At 42.1% G+C, this 14963-nt stretch overlaps 1 protein-coding gene across 2 annotated transcripts in view; it reads left to right on the top strand.

The window, feature by feature from the left end:
- The first annotated feature begins 888 nt into the window (after positions 1-888).
- Positions 889-14963, top strand: part of LOC131591870 (actin nucleation-promoting factor WASL) — a 50807-nt gene continuing 36732 nt past the window's right edge. For both annotated transcript variants that reach the window (XM_058862978.1, XM_058862977.1), the window contains exon 1: positions 889-1359. In XM_058862978.1, coding sequence (XP_058718961.1) covers positions 1246-1359 — 114 coding nt within the window. In that variant the 5' untranslated portion in view covers positions 889-1245. The remainder of the gene's footprint in view (positions 1360-14963) is intronic.

Raw genomic sequence — 14963 nt, 5'->3', positions numbered from 1 at the left:
GATGAGACACACTCTTCACCTAAAACCACAGAAAACTAGCAAGGTGCTTACTTTGATATCTGTTTTTCACCTTTGCACGTGAGAAACATGAACATTTATTTTGTGCAGCTGAAAGCTGAGTATAAGCACCAGTGCTTTGGGTCTTTGGTTTTTGAAATGTCTTCAACCTTCATCGCAGCTGGTTGCTGTCAAATGGAAAGCAGCAGGCGGAAATCTGGCTGACAAAGGCTGTTGATTGTATACGTGATTTCTCCTCAGCAGCTGGCCCCTGGAGAGAGTGAAATACCTACTATTCACCTCAGACTAAAGCAGGCAGCGCTCGGCCGGGGGTGCTGACACCCCCGCCCGGCGTCCCCGCTGGCTGAGCACAGTGAAACCCCGGCCGGGCGACCTGCGCGGGCAACAAGCTTCCCTTCTGCCACAAAACGAGAAAAGACTTTTGGGTTACAAATTACACCGGGTTCCACTGACAGCTGAAGGGCTTCCAGCACACGCTGGTTCCCGCATCCCCGCGGGCGGCCCCGATACTCGCGCTCATGCGATGTTATCCGGGCCCCTTTGCGCTCCGGGCGATTCGCCCACAGACCCGGGCTCCCCATGACCTCAGCCCGGAGCACCGGGCGGCACTGCCCCTCACGGCGCCCCGGAGGTTCCCACGGCTGCGGGATAGCGGCCGCGTCCCTACGGCGGCGACCGCTCCTCCTTTTCGTCTTCTTCTTGTCTTTCTTCTTCTTCGTGCTCTGATCACTCTCCTCCTCTCGCCCCCGCCGGGACCCCGTGCCCGGCACCGCCCGGCCCGGCAGGTACCGAGGGGGCGGGCGCGGAAGGCGACGCCCTCTCCTTCCCCCCGCACGGCGCATGGTCGCGGCGGCCGCGCGCTCGCCGGGCTCCCCCTTGGCTGCCGCGCGCCGTGGTCTCGCCCGCCCCCGCTGCCATGTTGGATCGCGCGGCCGCCGGGGCCGGGCCGGAGTTGGAAGTTTAGGGGCGGGAGCGATCGGGATCGGCCCCGGCGCGGAGCGGCTCCGGGGGGGCTGTACCGCTGCCCGGCACCCCGTTTCACGGCTGCCCACCTCCCGGGCACCCTCCCCGCCGCCCCTCTTCTCCTCCCTCCTTGCCCGGCCCCGTGAGGGAGGCTCCGCGATGCGGCTGCTGTGAGGCCCCGGCGGCGGCGGAGGAAGGGGAGGAAGGGGCCGCGGGCGCCATCGGTCGCAGGGCGGCGAGGGCAGCGCCGGGCCGGCCCCGGCCATGAGCGGCGCCCCGCAGCAGCAGCCCCCGCGGCGGGTCACCAACGTGGGCTCGCTGCTGCTCACCCCGCAGGAGAACGAGAGCCTCTTCGGCTTCCTCGGCAAGAAATGCGTGGTAAGTCCCGACCGGGGGGCGAGGGGACTGGGGCACCCCCAGCCGCCCCACCAGGGCGCGGCGGGTCGGGGCCCGGGGCGGGCGGGGGCGTGTGAGGACAGCCCGGCCGGGCGCTGCGAAGTTGAGGCTGCGGAAGTTTCATCCCGCTCCACTGCCCCGTCCCGGCGTCGGGAGGGGGGCGGCCCTCGCAGGCCTCGCTGCCCGCCCGGCTCGCCCGCAGCGCAGGGCGGCGAGCGATGAACGGCGGCGGCAGCGGCCCCTCGGCCGGCCCGGTCCGGCGGGGCTGCCGGCCCTGAGCGCCGGGCCCGGCCTCGCTCCCTTCGAAGCCGGGCGCGCTGGGTGGCTCCGAAACCGCCTCGGGGACCGGTGTGGGCGCCGTCTTTCTGCCCCTCGCTGTCCACCGGCATATGGAGCTCCCGGGGCCGGCGGGGCTCCTCCTGCCCTGCAGCCGACTCGTACGCTGCAGGGGGAACCGGCTGCAAAGAAGCAGTCGCGGGGCTTGGGGAGTAAAAGTTCCATTGCTCGACAAGGCTGGGACAGACTCCAGGTGCACCAGCGGTACAACAAAGCAGTGCTGGACGAAGTTGTAGGAAGGCTCCTGTCAGTGCTAGGCCTGTCTTGGTTTAGTCTGTACTTTCTTAGCCTAAACAACAGGTTCGTGTACTCAAATACCGCATATTTTCCTATTTCTGTATCAGTAAGTTCGGTTTCAGAATACCTTCTTGCATGTAACATAAAACTGTACTAAAACTACTTAGCTGTATTAAAGAACTGTTTGAAAGCTTCAAAAGATAACCACTTTCGTTGGAAAAGAAGCTGCTTTTTAAAAAATCGTATTTTTCAAAACAATGACTATTCAGGTGCATTGTGTCCGGTACGTAAAATACTGTTATGCACTTGCTGTAGAGCTATGGAGAGTTTTCATGAGCTTAAAACTGTGACTTAAAGCAGGATATCCGTGTAGTCATTCTGATTCCACATAACTTTGGACTTTGAAATAGTATTGTTGATCAAACTGACTGTTGCAAGGAAAACATAAGATGCAGCAACTGAACAGGAAGTAGAGAATATTTATGTTGGGGTGGGTTAGATAAGATGCTGTCACAGTAACTAAGTTGTGTGTCAGAAGGTATATGTTTTGAAAAGTATGGATTTGTAGAAATGCCTCAGTTGCTTTGAGGCAACATGTCATATTTTCAGCTTCTTTGCTAAGAAAGAAAAAAAAAAAATGTCAACTTTAAATATGAAAAACAGTGCATGTATTCATGTCTAAATTGATTTCCAGTTTTTGCTTTTCTATAACTTGATATTTTTCTTGTCAGGCGAATGCACTTTTGATTTCTATTATACTCAGCTGTAAAACTCACCTAGTTAAGCTCCCAACTTTTCTGCATAAATAGTATATTGAAAGCAGACTGGAGGTAAATATCTTCACAGTATCTGGGTGTCATGGGATTGATGGCTTGCTTGAAATTACACATTCTTCTGATTTACAGTAAATATTGGATGACTTTACAGTTGAGGTTCTTATAATTGTGGTCTGTTTACCCTTTTCCCCAGCCCTTTATGATCTCTTAGTTTAGGCTTATTTTATTTATTAAAATAGGCTTATTTTAGTACAGTTGAGGTTTTCTGCTCAATCTTGAGGACTTGGGCATTGAAGGTCTAGAGGTATTTAACCAAGCTTTTTTGGCTTACTGTGTGGCATTAGCCAGAAATTGAGAAACAAGTGAACAAATAAAATATTCTGTCCCTTGCAGGGCATTGTCTTAAGGAGAGAAGTGGAATGAGTACCTGGAGATGGTAACAGCCTCGGCTGTCTAACTTGAAACCGCAGTACCTCTTTGATCCCAGTAGGACTCTTGGGACTCTTGACCTTCTAGCTTGACTCAACATTAACTCAAAAAGGCTGATAAATGCTTTTTTGCTGTAATGCTTATGATACTTGATCTCATAATATCCATATTTGAATTATTCATTAGTGAAGTTTCAGACTGTAAGTGCTGCTTTTTAAGAAAGGAAAATTTTGTGAGTTCTGTAGGGTGCTGAATGCTTGGTCTTGCAATCACCTGAAATATCTGGGCTGCCTTGCTGCTGCAGGTGGTGTTTCTGTCACTCTGGGGCATGGAGAGGCTACTGGATGTGATGTGTATCAGCCACATTGACATAATTTTGGGTTTTGTTTGACTAGACCTTGTGTTTAGATCACTACTGCAATGAACACCAGAGGAAAATTGAGATATTAAACTATGCTCCTAGATACTCTTTGTAGTAATAATTTATAGAGTTCTTAATGGATGCCATTGTGCTGCCATCAGGCCTGAAGGGCTTAGTTAAGAAAGTATGTGGTGCTCTGAATCTGATTTATTTCAGTCTTTCCTTTATTTCTGACTGGTAACAAGGCAGTTATTTTGAAATAACGTTGAGGATTCAACTATCTGAATTTGTTCTGTGGAAAAGCAAAGGAATTTATCAAGTAGTATAACTTCAATTGAGTACTCACAGTCTGTGAACTTGGAAATGGACATAGTTCCAATGGCATCTTAAATAATGAAGCCTGATGGAAAAATTTCCTATGAGTGGGGGAAGTGGTAAAGAGCCATCACTCTGTGTGTTGCTGAGATTGATACCATTTCGCAGACTGCTACCGGTACTTTGAGGAACTTACTACTAACCAAATGTACGTACAGAGGGTAATTGACCTTTTTTTTCCTACTCTTTTTTTTCCCCTTCCATTTGCTGAGCTGTAAAATGTTTATCTGAATCTATAAGCAATTAAAATACCTTTGTCCATGACACATCAGGCTTTCAAAGCCAAGCCACTGGCTAATAGTCAAAGCCGTAGCTATAGTTAATTTGGCTGAAATATAAATCCAACTATAGCACTACTTACAGAATGTATCCAGGGTAAAGCCTTTTAGGACTTCCATTGTTTAGTCATGTAATTAATTTTCATTCAGGCTTGTGACCTTTGTTGTCTGGGTCAGGTGTAAAATTTGCTATCTGTAAAAAGCTTTCAATAACTTCTTAGTAATACCATAGAAATAAAATTTATGTACACTTATACTAAGGGGAGCTATGAGATTAGTTTTGTGCATATTAATGATTTTTTTTTTTGGTGATTATGCCCAACTTAGATGTTTTTGTGGAAGTTCTGGTTAGTTACAGATCATTACTTTAAATAACAATGAGTTTTGTAAGAAAAAGTAAATGCTAGGTGTCCCTTTTATAATCTGTAATAAAGAAGTAGTTTTTATAATTTGCATGATTAATATTGGTCAGATATGTCAGTAATGAAAAACTAGTTTATTCTATAGAAATAATTTTGAGAGGCCTTAGGAAACAAAAAAAAAAGCATGAGAAATATTTGTTTGGTAGCATTAGAAATAGATAAAATGGAGTATAGATATTTTATGCTTCTTAGAAGTAGGACTCACACTTGGATAAGTTGTAATGAATAAGGCTAGGAGTATGTTGTTCTTTGTAAGATCTTGCCATGGTTCATACGGTAAACAGGAAGGTTGCAGAAAGAAGTAACACAGCAGTAAGCTAACTAAGAAGACTGTTTTGGCTGCTTTTAAAAGTGCATGTGACCAGAGTAAGTTTGTATATCGGAGCCAAAGAACAAATTGCAGTAATAGTTGAGATTAAACAAAATAGAAACTTGAATAGCAGTTATAGCTCTTAATTGATAAGAATTAAATGTTTTATCAGGAGGGGACTAGTAAGATTACTTGTGCTCATGAAAACAGCATGAACTAAGATTTGAAGGTAGACTACAGGTCTAAGTAATGGGCAGCTTCACGTGTCTGAGAAGTGTTAGGACTCCTCAGTTTGAGTTCAGGCTGCAGTCTGTACATCCAGAAAACATTGACGTTGCAGTTTAAAAAGGACTTATCACCTGTACAAGTAGGGAGAACTGAGTCATTAATTCAGTGGTGATTCTCTCATCTTTGCATTTATTTTTAAATGAGTTGTAGAGGGAGAAGATATAGTGTAAAGGATGGGGTCTTGTTGAACAGGAGATTATTGAGAATTACGCCTGTATTTCTTTTGAGATTCACACTCTTCTATAAAAGACATATAACATCTTTAGACACCTCACTAGTATCCACTAGAGTGAGTTCCCTGAACAATTTTTCAATGATAATCTTCTATTCTAGAGGGAATAACAGGGGGGTTTTGACAGCTGCTTTAAACCAAACCTGTGCCTATAAAACTGATTTTCACAGTAATGGATCATATCAGACTCTGTAGAGCAAGTGGTACAACCATCATCCTTATCATAGTGTGTTGCTCATGCTCGTTTTCCTCACAGCTTGCTGTTGAAGTCTTTACAGCATACTTCACTGCTTTAGCTTATTTACCCATGGATGATAAATGTTTTGAGACTGCTTGGGAACAGTCTAGAAGGCACTGCATCTCATAGTATGTATTTGAGACAAAACATCAATTCACAAAGTGTGGGATATTATTAAGGACTAAGAGACAGAAATGTAGGTGTTAAAATCCCATAATTTCAATAAACCTCACTGTCAGTTATCTGAATCTCCTATTAATCTGATTTTAGGATAGAAACTCAGTTAACAGAAGTTTTTACTTTGCTTCAGTGACTGAAGTGGTTACATATCTCCTGGCTGTTCTTGTACCTCATGTGCTAGACAAATTGTGTCTTGATACAAGGAGTGATTCCTGGTACAAGTTTCAGTCACTGTGTGTCTGTTGTGAAGCATTATGTATTGCTGAATGAAAGGTGATCTACTAACATAGACCTGGAACCTGGACCTCACTATTAAGGCTTCAGCATTATTACATTCTTTTCTGAGCATCTTTGTAGATATATTTTGTCTGTTTTGAAGTCAATCAGGTGCTGAAAGTCTCTCAGCGTCTCTGTGGTGAATCAGATGGTTAATTATGCTACTCACGCTCCTGATAAGTGCTTTGGAATCCTATGGTATACATAAAACAACAGGATGAGAACGATTTGTAGTCACAAGCTGTTGTGTTGTAACTTACTGGTTTTTCACAGCTAAGACTCATATTAAGTAATTTAGAAGAGGGCAAAATTTTAATGTAGGATTCAGATGAACAGTCAAGTTTTGACTGCAAGTTTTTCACCAAGATGTCTAGATAGCCCTTGCTAAGGAGAATGCCCAAGGAAGAGGTCGGCTCGTGTTAGAAGATAAAATATTGAGTTTGCTATTTCAAGCGAATTTGTAAATTTAAAGACTACTTTGTTCTTCCTTTAATGGAAAATTGATGTGATTTCTTGGCATTATCTGCTTGTAAATACTGTTTTTATTTTTTTATAACTAGAATGTTTTTTCTCTCTGATTATTTCTTCTGGAGTTCTGAAAGATGTAGCAGCTGCTGAACTTGTCACAAGTGAAGAGTTCAAGATCCATTGCATAAGAACCATGCAGTTTCAGACTAAAAACATAATAATGGGGAATGCTCTAGTTTTAAATCTTGAATTTCTTTTTCTGAAAGAGTTCTGGTACTTCTGGCTGAAAAATATCACCTGTTTTTTCCTTTAGAAGTTTCTATGACCCTTATTGCTCTACTTTTAATAGTACCAGCATTAAGAGCTTGTGTATTGCTTTCACTCATAGTGGCTGCAGGTACCAACAGTGGCAGCAATTGCCACTGGCAGCTTTTAGCTTAGTGCTGGCATGGGTGGAGTAAAGCATTGAAGGTATTTGTATGTGATGAGTGAGTACCACCTAGGAACTCTGTACTAGTGTATTAACCAAAGTGAAAAAAGGCCCAGTCCTGTCATTGACCTCTTATAGGCAGAACTGTCTGCAGAGTAGATGGGGTTTGTGGAGCTGTAAATGCTCAGTTTGCTGGGAATATTTGCTGTTGACTTGAAGCTGTGTGCTAAGATTTACAGTATCCTCTCCTCCAGTGAGCATGTTTCATAGGCTTGTCTCTTGAGGAATCTTTGTAGTACAGAAATAAATCTTAGTATGCAGGAGACTTATGGTTTCATTACCTAATACCTAAATAATAAACTACAGGAAGTAAAGAAAATGTGTCACAGGCACTCGACAGAGTTGCTTATTGGTAGGTTAGGGTACAGTTTCCTGAAGAAAGGCTGACATTGTGTTTCTTATGCACAGATGGACTGTTTTTTATTGGCTAGTTTGTTTTCCTTGTAGCAGTAAATCTTGCAGAGTGGATTTAATGGAACTAGAAGTGTGCCTTCATGGGTAGTTTTAAACAGCCCACTCTACTGGAACATGATTCAGATGCTGTACAAGATACTTTCTCAGGGTATTTGCTTGGGTACACTGCCACCCTATCTTTTGTGGCTTCCAGACATGTTGTTGATGCCTGAATATCCAATAAAATGGGAACAGTAGGTGTGCAGTTACCTTCAGGGGCAGTTGAAGTTAAAGTTGAAGATCCTGAAGTGTATTGTGTTCATCACATGATAGGAGCAGTGTTCTAGAAGGTCCAAATAGAAAAAGAAAAGATGCAGTTCAATCATAGGGACACTTTCCTAGAAAGCTGCTCACTTAATTCTTAAAATTTAGTAGTGTTTTCTCAGACACTTCTCAGTTAAAGGTAGACAGTTTTGCTGACACCTCGTTGTGCAGTAAATAACACTTAAGGCAACTCAGATTAGAATGTCTGTGTTAAGAATATATGATTCTGGAATAAGTTCATTAAATGAATTACTCAATTCCTGTAGACATAATGTTCTGTAGAGATGATCATTGCTGGCAAGGAAACTGTTGCTGCAGAGCTCCACAACACATTTGCAGATTGCTTCTCACTTTAGGCACTTGCTTTCATGCATCCCCACCTTGGTGAGGCTGTTTTCCCTCTGCTGTTTATTTCACTGTCCTTAAAATCCTCACTCTTAAGGCAGCATTTTCTTTTTAGGTTTTCTGAGGAATAGTGTTAATACATTTTTCAGTTCTCCAGTGTGTCTAGCTTAAAGCTGAAAGATCACACTAAGGTTGTGTTTCAATTTCTGTAAGACAGTTTCACACACCATTTTCCCCTGCAGAACTTCATGTAATTCAGAATTTCCCTGCATTCATCTCCTTTCCCTTCAATGCAAATGTGTTATTTTGGCTTTATCTCCCCTTGTTCATTAACCACTATGCAGCAACAGGGTATTGTATTTAGTGAGCACAGATACACTCCCATATAAGCATATTTTGCATGTGAAGGTACAGTGCCTGCAATTTGAGAAACATCAACCTAGCAAAAGAAAGTGTGACTTTTGCCTTTTTGAACAGCTTAGAAAACTGTTTTTCATTATTTGAACTTCAATTATGCAAAGATAACTCTTGCCTCTGAGATTGCAAATCCTTTTAAAAAGTGCATTTACTGCAAGTATTACTGATGATAATGGTTTTCCCAAAAGTTAGCCAGCACTTGCTGACATTAAGTAACAAGCCCTAGTACTTGTCTTGCTGTTTAGGCTGAAGAGCTAGAATATTTGAAAGTGGGAATTTGGCAGTAAATTTTAAAGGTTTTCTCCCCTCTCAAGGCGACAACCAATTTGTGTGATTTGTGGATAAGGAATGGGTATTAATTTGTTGTATTAATATTCTTCTATGCTGGGGATAAAGGAAAGTAAGGGATTTTTTACAACCTCCTTAGTACATTTTCTAACAGAAGCAGTAATTTATTGACTTTAAAAGAATTTTCTGTTTTAGCAATTAATTTAACCACTATTTCTTTTGTAAGCCCCATCCTGCTGATGTACCTTGTAGTCCTGCGTAGTGACTGCCCTCAAAATCTCAGGTCTCTGCTTTCATGATATTCTCCTTGCACTCTCTTAACACGTGCTCTTTTTGTTTTTAGTAAGTTTTCTGTCCTGTCACAGTAACAGGGTTTCCTCCTTTCCTGTTTCCCTCTGGCACCTCAAGTGCTTCCAAAATCTTCCTTTCTCCCTTCAGCTGCTCCTGCATGCATAAACTGCGCAAATATCTCCAGGTAGGACTGACTCTCCTCCTTGCCATTCTCTCCTCCACTCCCTTATACCCCCTCCTCAGTTCCTCAACTGTTTTGTTCTTGAGGATGAACAAAGGAGAACCTGATTTGTGTCTCATCAGATGTGTAGTCCTACCCATACACAGTGCTGGGATAGACATGGCATTCATTGTAGCTCAGCAGAGTGCTGCATAAGGAGAGACATTTGGAGAGGAGGCAGTGTCTATGCCAGGCAGCTGTTAGCTGATGCAGACATGGAGTACACTTGAGCCTGAGACCTGGCCATTATACATTTCTCACCTATATTTATCTTCACTGGCCAAAGTCACGTTAATGTCGTTATAGGGAAGAGAACTTTTAGTGGATATGGGAAGGGTAGACAAAAACAGGAGTATGGTATTCCTCAGGCTTCTTGCTCCACCCTTCACTGCTGCTTCTCCAGGCAAGACCGGACTCTCCAGTTTGTAAGCTGCTATATTAAGAAACTGTATACTGAAAGATACAGTTTCAGCAATTCTGCAGGCTCAGATTTAAAACCACAGAATTGCTTAGTCCTGCTTTGACTGAACTGTAAGTTATTTCCCGCTCCTCTAACCATGTGACAGCTCTCTCTGAGCACAGCTAAGATGTGGTCATTCTTTCTAAGTAGACATTTTTTCCCTTTACTCCCCCTCAGTCAGACAAAGCAAACAGAAACATCACTTGGCTTATGACACTAAATACACACAAAGGCATCCAAATAAGCTCCTCTCTGTAAAACTGTGCTTGATTTTTGTGGTTAACTGAAAAGAGGAAGAAAGCTATGAACATCCTGTAGTGGTGTGTGTTCTGTGCAATGCCACAGGCAAAAGCTTCCCCTTGCATTTACAGAGAAGGAAGCAGTAGTTTCTAACAAATTAAATGCAGGGCTGTTTTCTTGTTTATTTGCTTTAGGTTTTAGTTAAGAGTACTTCAGGTATGAAATTAATTTTATAACTGGGCATGCATTTGTTGGCATTTATATCTTTAGCAACCTGATAACAGTTTTAAAAATTTAGGGTTTGGGCTTAATTTTGTACAATGTTAAGTGAACCAGTATATTTTAGCCATGCAATAGGTGGTGTAATTTTGACCTTTCTTAAACAATGTTGTTCTCTTTGTGTTACACTGTACTGTTAGATTGTGTTCGGTTTGCGTAGCTGGAACTTTAAAACCTGGTATAGCTTGAAATTTAAAGTGTGATTGCAACACGTATATACTGGTTGCGCTTGGTGTCTAGAACTCAGTAGCAATTCAGTACACCATTTCTTTATTTTAAAAAATAGTGTTGTCTTTAAGAGATTTTTCCCTATCATATTCAGGTGTCAGTATTTCTATAACTGAGAGACTGATAATACAACTTCTGTCTCTGCTCAGGGCATGCCCTTCCTTGGCTTAGTTCAAGCATCTAGATGCCTATAGCTGTGTTACAGTTTTGTTTGATAGGATGCATGGAGATAGATTTGGTGCTAAATGTTTTGCTGGGATATATAGATCTCACTCCATGTCATGGCTTTAACTTCATCTTTTTGTGTCTGTTAGGAGCTCTTGCTTTGAATGCTTCAGTTCGTCACTGAGGCTTTTCCTTAGCAACCTCTTTGAACATCTCTGGTCTTTTCTGCCTGTAAATGGCAAATCCTGTTTATTTCTCTGTCCTCTTTTCATATTGTTTATGAAAATTGTTTGTTGAAAAATTAAGTATTCATGCTGCTGCTCCAGGATTCACACAGTGTTACCAAGGAGTCCATCTCTCACAGTGGCCATACCTGTCTGGACCATACCTTTATGTCGCTGATAACATTTAAGTTTGGTGGCAGAAGGATGTATCTTGTCCTTTTTCTTACCTCTGGTCTGTCAGCCAGCTGTAGTAACATACTGATGGCTAAGAGACCTAAGTGGGGCAGTAGCACGAACTCAGGCACTGTTCCGTGTCCGTCTGTGGTGTTCAATTTGTTGGCACACTTCCTGGCACAGATTTGAGTTATAGCTGCTCAAATTAATATGTGTGGTTTTGGGATTAGAATGGTGTAAATAGCTCCTTGTACATCATATGGGGTAGAGGCATCATTACCCAATTTGTGTTGTGTTGGGAAGAGAATTTGTTCCTCTATGCATATATGCATTCTGCACCATTTCCCATCATATCCAGAAAGTGGCCCCAGGTCTTAGTAGCTCATATCTGCACAACCAGGAAAATCTGCAAGGAGACAAACGCAGTTCTGGGGATGGGGAGATGCGAGTTGTCTATTCTAGCATTGTCAGTAACATGTAGATCAGAGAATAAGGGTCAGCTCTGCTGCTGTGCAGATGCCTGCTTTGACATTAACGTCAAGTCAAACCTGGTTTTCCTGGCAGCAGCAAAATTCAGTATTGTCTTTCTGCTCCCAGAAATTGCTTTTGGAAACCTGAGAAAATGCAAGTGCCTAGAAGTTTACAGCAGATGAAAGTGTGCCTGTGCATGCAATCACCCGCTGCAGTGGACAAATTATCAAGTCTATTTGATACTGATACTGTGAACACAAACTCATAAGGTTTCTAATCTCTGATTTCAGGAGGGAAAAAAAATATTTTGCCTTCTGTAGGAAGATATAGCTGACTTGTGGCTGTGCTTCTACAGAGTACATGAGGTACAGGAGAGATGACTTCAAAGGATGCTGCATTTCTTTCACTTCACTTCTCATTTGCAGAGGGATGGCCTACCAAGAAAATGTATCCTGTCTGAAGGTTTCTTTTCTGATGAGTACTTTGTGAGTAATGTTAGACAAGTTCTGTGCATCTTCAGAGCCTCCAGGGGTGTGCTTAGTTCTCTTGGAATCTTACTTGAAGCTGCATTTTGGAGTGTTGTCGCAGTTTCTGTAAGCATAGATTCAATAATTTGTTTCCTGATTGAGGTCCAGAGACTGTTCTAGGGTGTGAAGTAGTGTAATTAGTGATAGTTAAATCATCACATACTGTGTCTGTTCTGGTAAGTCACCTTAATCAATGGTTTGGTTTGAGGTATAAAAGTATGAGGTCAGGAGACTCTTTCAGTCCGAGGAAACTTTTTCAGTTCGTTCTGTCTTCTGTGTCCACAAGATCTGCTAGATAGTGTTTGCATGCCTCAGTTCTGTAAAACACTCTTCTCAAGTTTTTAGTTTATCATTTTTTCCCCTTGAGTGTTTGGTTATTCCCTCTCTCCCTTCAGGCCATATTTTTTTCCCAATGTCACTTTTAAAAGTCAACACTGTCAGGAACAGGTCCTCTCGTGAGGCTTGGTGCTGTGCAAGCAGTTCTCTCCTACAACAGGTAGCATTTGGTTCAGAGCAGAAGGGAGATAGCAATCTGTCGTGGATTTAGAAACTGAGTGTTTTTAGGCTTTATTTCAGGATGGTGGCTTGCATGTCAATTCTGGCTGCAGTAATTGTTTTAGCGATGCAGTGATGCAGTACCAATATCCATTTGACTGGAAATAACTTCTCCAAGGTCACCACATACAAAAAATATCACTATGATGCAACTCTGAATTAGCAAAGGGTGTTACATAGTTGGCTTACTCCAAATAAACAAATCAGCTGTGAATACAGATGTCTGCCATGCATGATCAAAGGTTGTTTTTCAATTCAGGTGCTCTGGGCACTTGAAGTGCAGCATGGTGCCTGGTTTGTTAGAGCAACCTAGTCCTGGTATGAGCTGACTGACATGTCACTTCTTGAAGTCTGGAATTCTGCAGAGGACTGTTGGATTTGTTGCAGGACTGAAGCTTTTACGTAGGGATTGGTAGATTTAAAGATCTTAGTTCCACATAAGCTAATAAAAAACTCTCAAGCTATGTATCAAGCTATGTGCAATTATACTGCACATAACATGGTGGGTGGCAGTGGCCTTCTGAAGGATGCAGTTTTCAGAGATCTAACAGATGTTCAATGAGACACTTCCATTGGTGAAGCTGACTAGCCTTCAATTTATTCTGTAAATCTGTTCTGTGTGCCCAGGAATGGATACTAGACTATCAAAATCAGGATTTATTTACCTCAGGCCCCCCCCTCCTTCCCCCCCCCCCCCAACAAGACTTTGTCAAGATCCAGCTGTGTTACTGGCACTCTCCATCACCATCTTCCTGTAGGAAATCTTTGTACCATGGTGTTAAAAGCTTCTCACAGTTTATCTTACAGGTCTTTTGAGACCTAATGATACAGATTGTATGATGTGCATACAATCAACCATACTGAACTTCTAGCAATGTATTGCTATTATGTAGGTCCCACACCTGTGATAATTTACTCCGGGAAACTGGGAGAGGTACCCTATTTCTGTATTCATGTAAAGTCTCTTGAGTAGGCTGTAATTTTCCTTGAATTTTGTCTTAGTGTGGTAACCAGCTTGTTTTTTGTCTAAACTGTATACTCATGGGAGTGTTATTATCTGTCATACACTCAACATCAGGAGTTTTCTGTTTCTGTACTAACAGATTGAGGCTGTTAGGTGCTCAGAGCAATTGATGTAGTTCGTTGGTCACAAAGGAAGGGAGGGTGTATTCACACAAAACCTGGAAATCCAAAGTCTGCTTTGACAAGGCATACCTTCTTTCAGTCATTGCAATTTAAGGAACATCAGTGCCCTTACAGAGGAATGTCTTGTTTCCAAAAGTGTTGCACATCTGAAAAAAATAATCACTATGTCACTAATAACTTTTATCTGTTCAATGATTATAAATAGCATAACATTTATTATGTACATTTTTATTATGTTAGTATGGTGTAACAATTTATCTGCTGATTTTGCACTGTTGTAAAAGTACTGTAATTTATTGCATAAGTGGAGGTTTTCAGAATAGTGACAAACACTTCACATGACAAGAAAACAGTTGCCAGTTCTCCCAAGCAGCAGGATCCAGTAACATTGAGCATGTTAGCTTCTCTCAGCTCCAGAACAGACTTGGAGACTTGCAGAAAAGTAGTTCAGAAACTGAAGCATGTAATGCGTCAAATCTGATGCTTGATTAGGATAATAATACTGGCTAATTGGACTGCAATTAGTGCAAAAGTTTGGTGATTGTCAGTGTTACAACTTCACTGTGATCACAAGCAAAGCTATCTTCATATCTTTTTCATTTAAGTTAATATTTGGCTCAACTTGTTGGATTTTATTAATTCAGATGATACTCACCAAAAAGATTAAAGGTCAGCTTCAGACCAGATGTTTCTTTTAGCTATTCTTTGGAACAAATATTTTCTGTCCTAAGAGTTGTTAAAGTATCTTTCATGTGTCCATGTTAATTATATTGGTGTGACTTTGTGCATTCTAAACTCCCATATTGGTCTAATAAATTTTGATTTTTATTGTAAGCTTTGTTTCTCATATGAGTCTAGTACTACTAGTACTATTCTAAGTAGAGTGAAATAATTTTTATATTACTTGTAAGTTCAGGTGGGTACATGTAACTTTTCATGTAGCATATATGTTACTGCTATTGAACAATGTTCACAAGTTACAAACAGGAATGCAGCAGTTATGGGGAGCTAAGTATCTCCAATGAAGATGAGGGTGATTTTGTTCTGATCATTCAGACATTAATATTAAAGAATTAAAAATTGAGAACAATATCACTGTATCTGTTCCTCCCCTTTTCTATGTGTACTACCACCTCTACCAGA

This window comes from Poecile atricapillus, chromosome W (genome assembly GCF_030490865.1).
Source record: "Poecile atricapillus isolate bPoeAtr1 chromosome W, bPoeAtr1.hap1, whole genome shotgun sequence".
NCBI lineage: Eukaryota > Metazoa > Chordata > Aves > Passeriformes > Paridae > Poecile > Poecile atricapillus.
The sequence above is the reverse complement of the archived record's forward strand: the minus strand, read 5'-3'. Positions and strand labels throughout refer to the sequence as shown.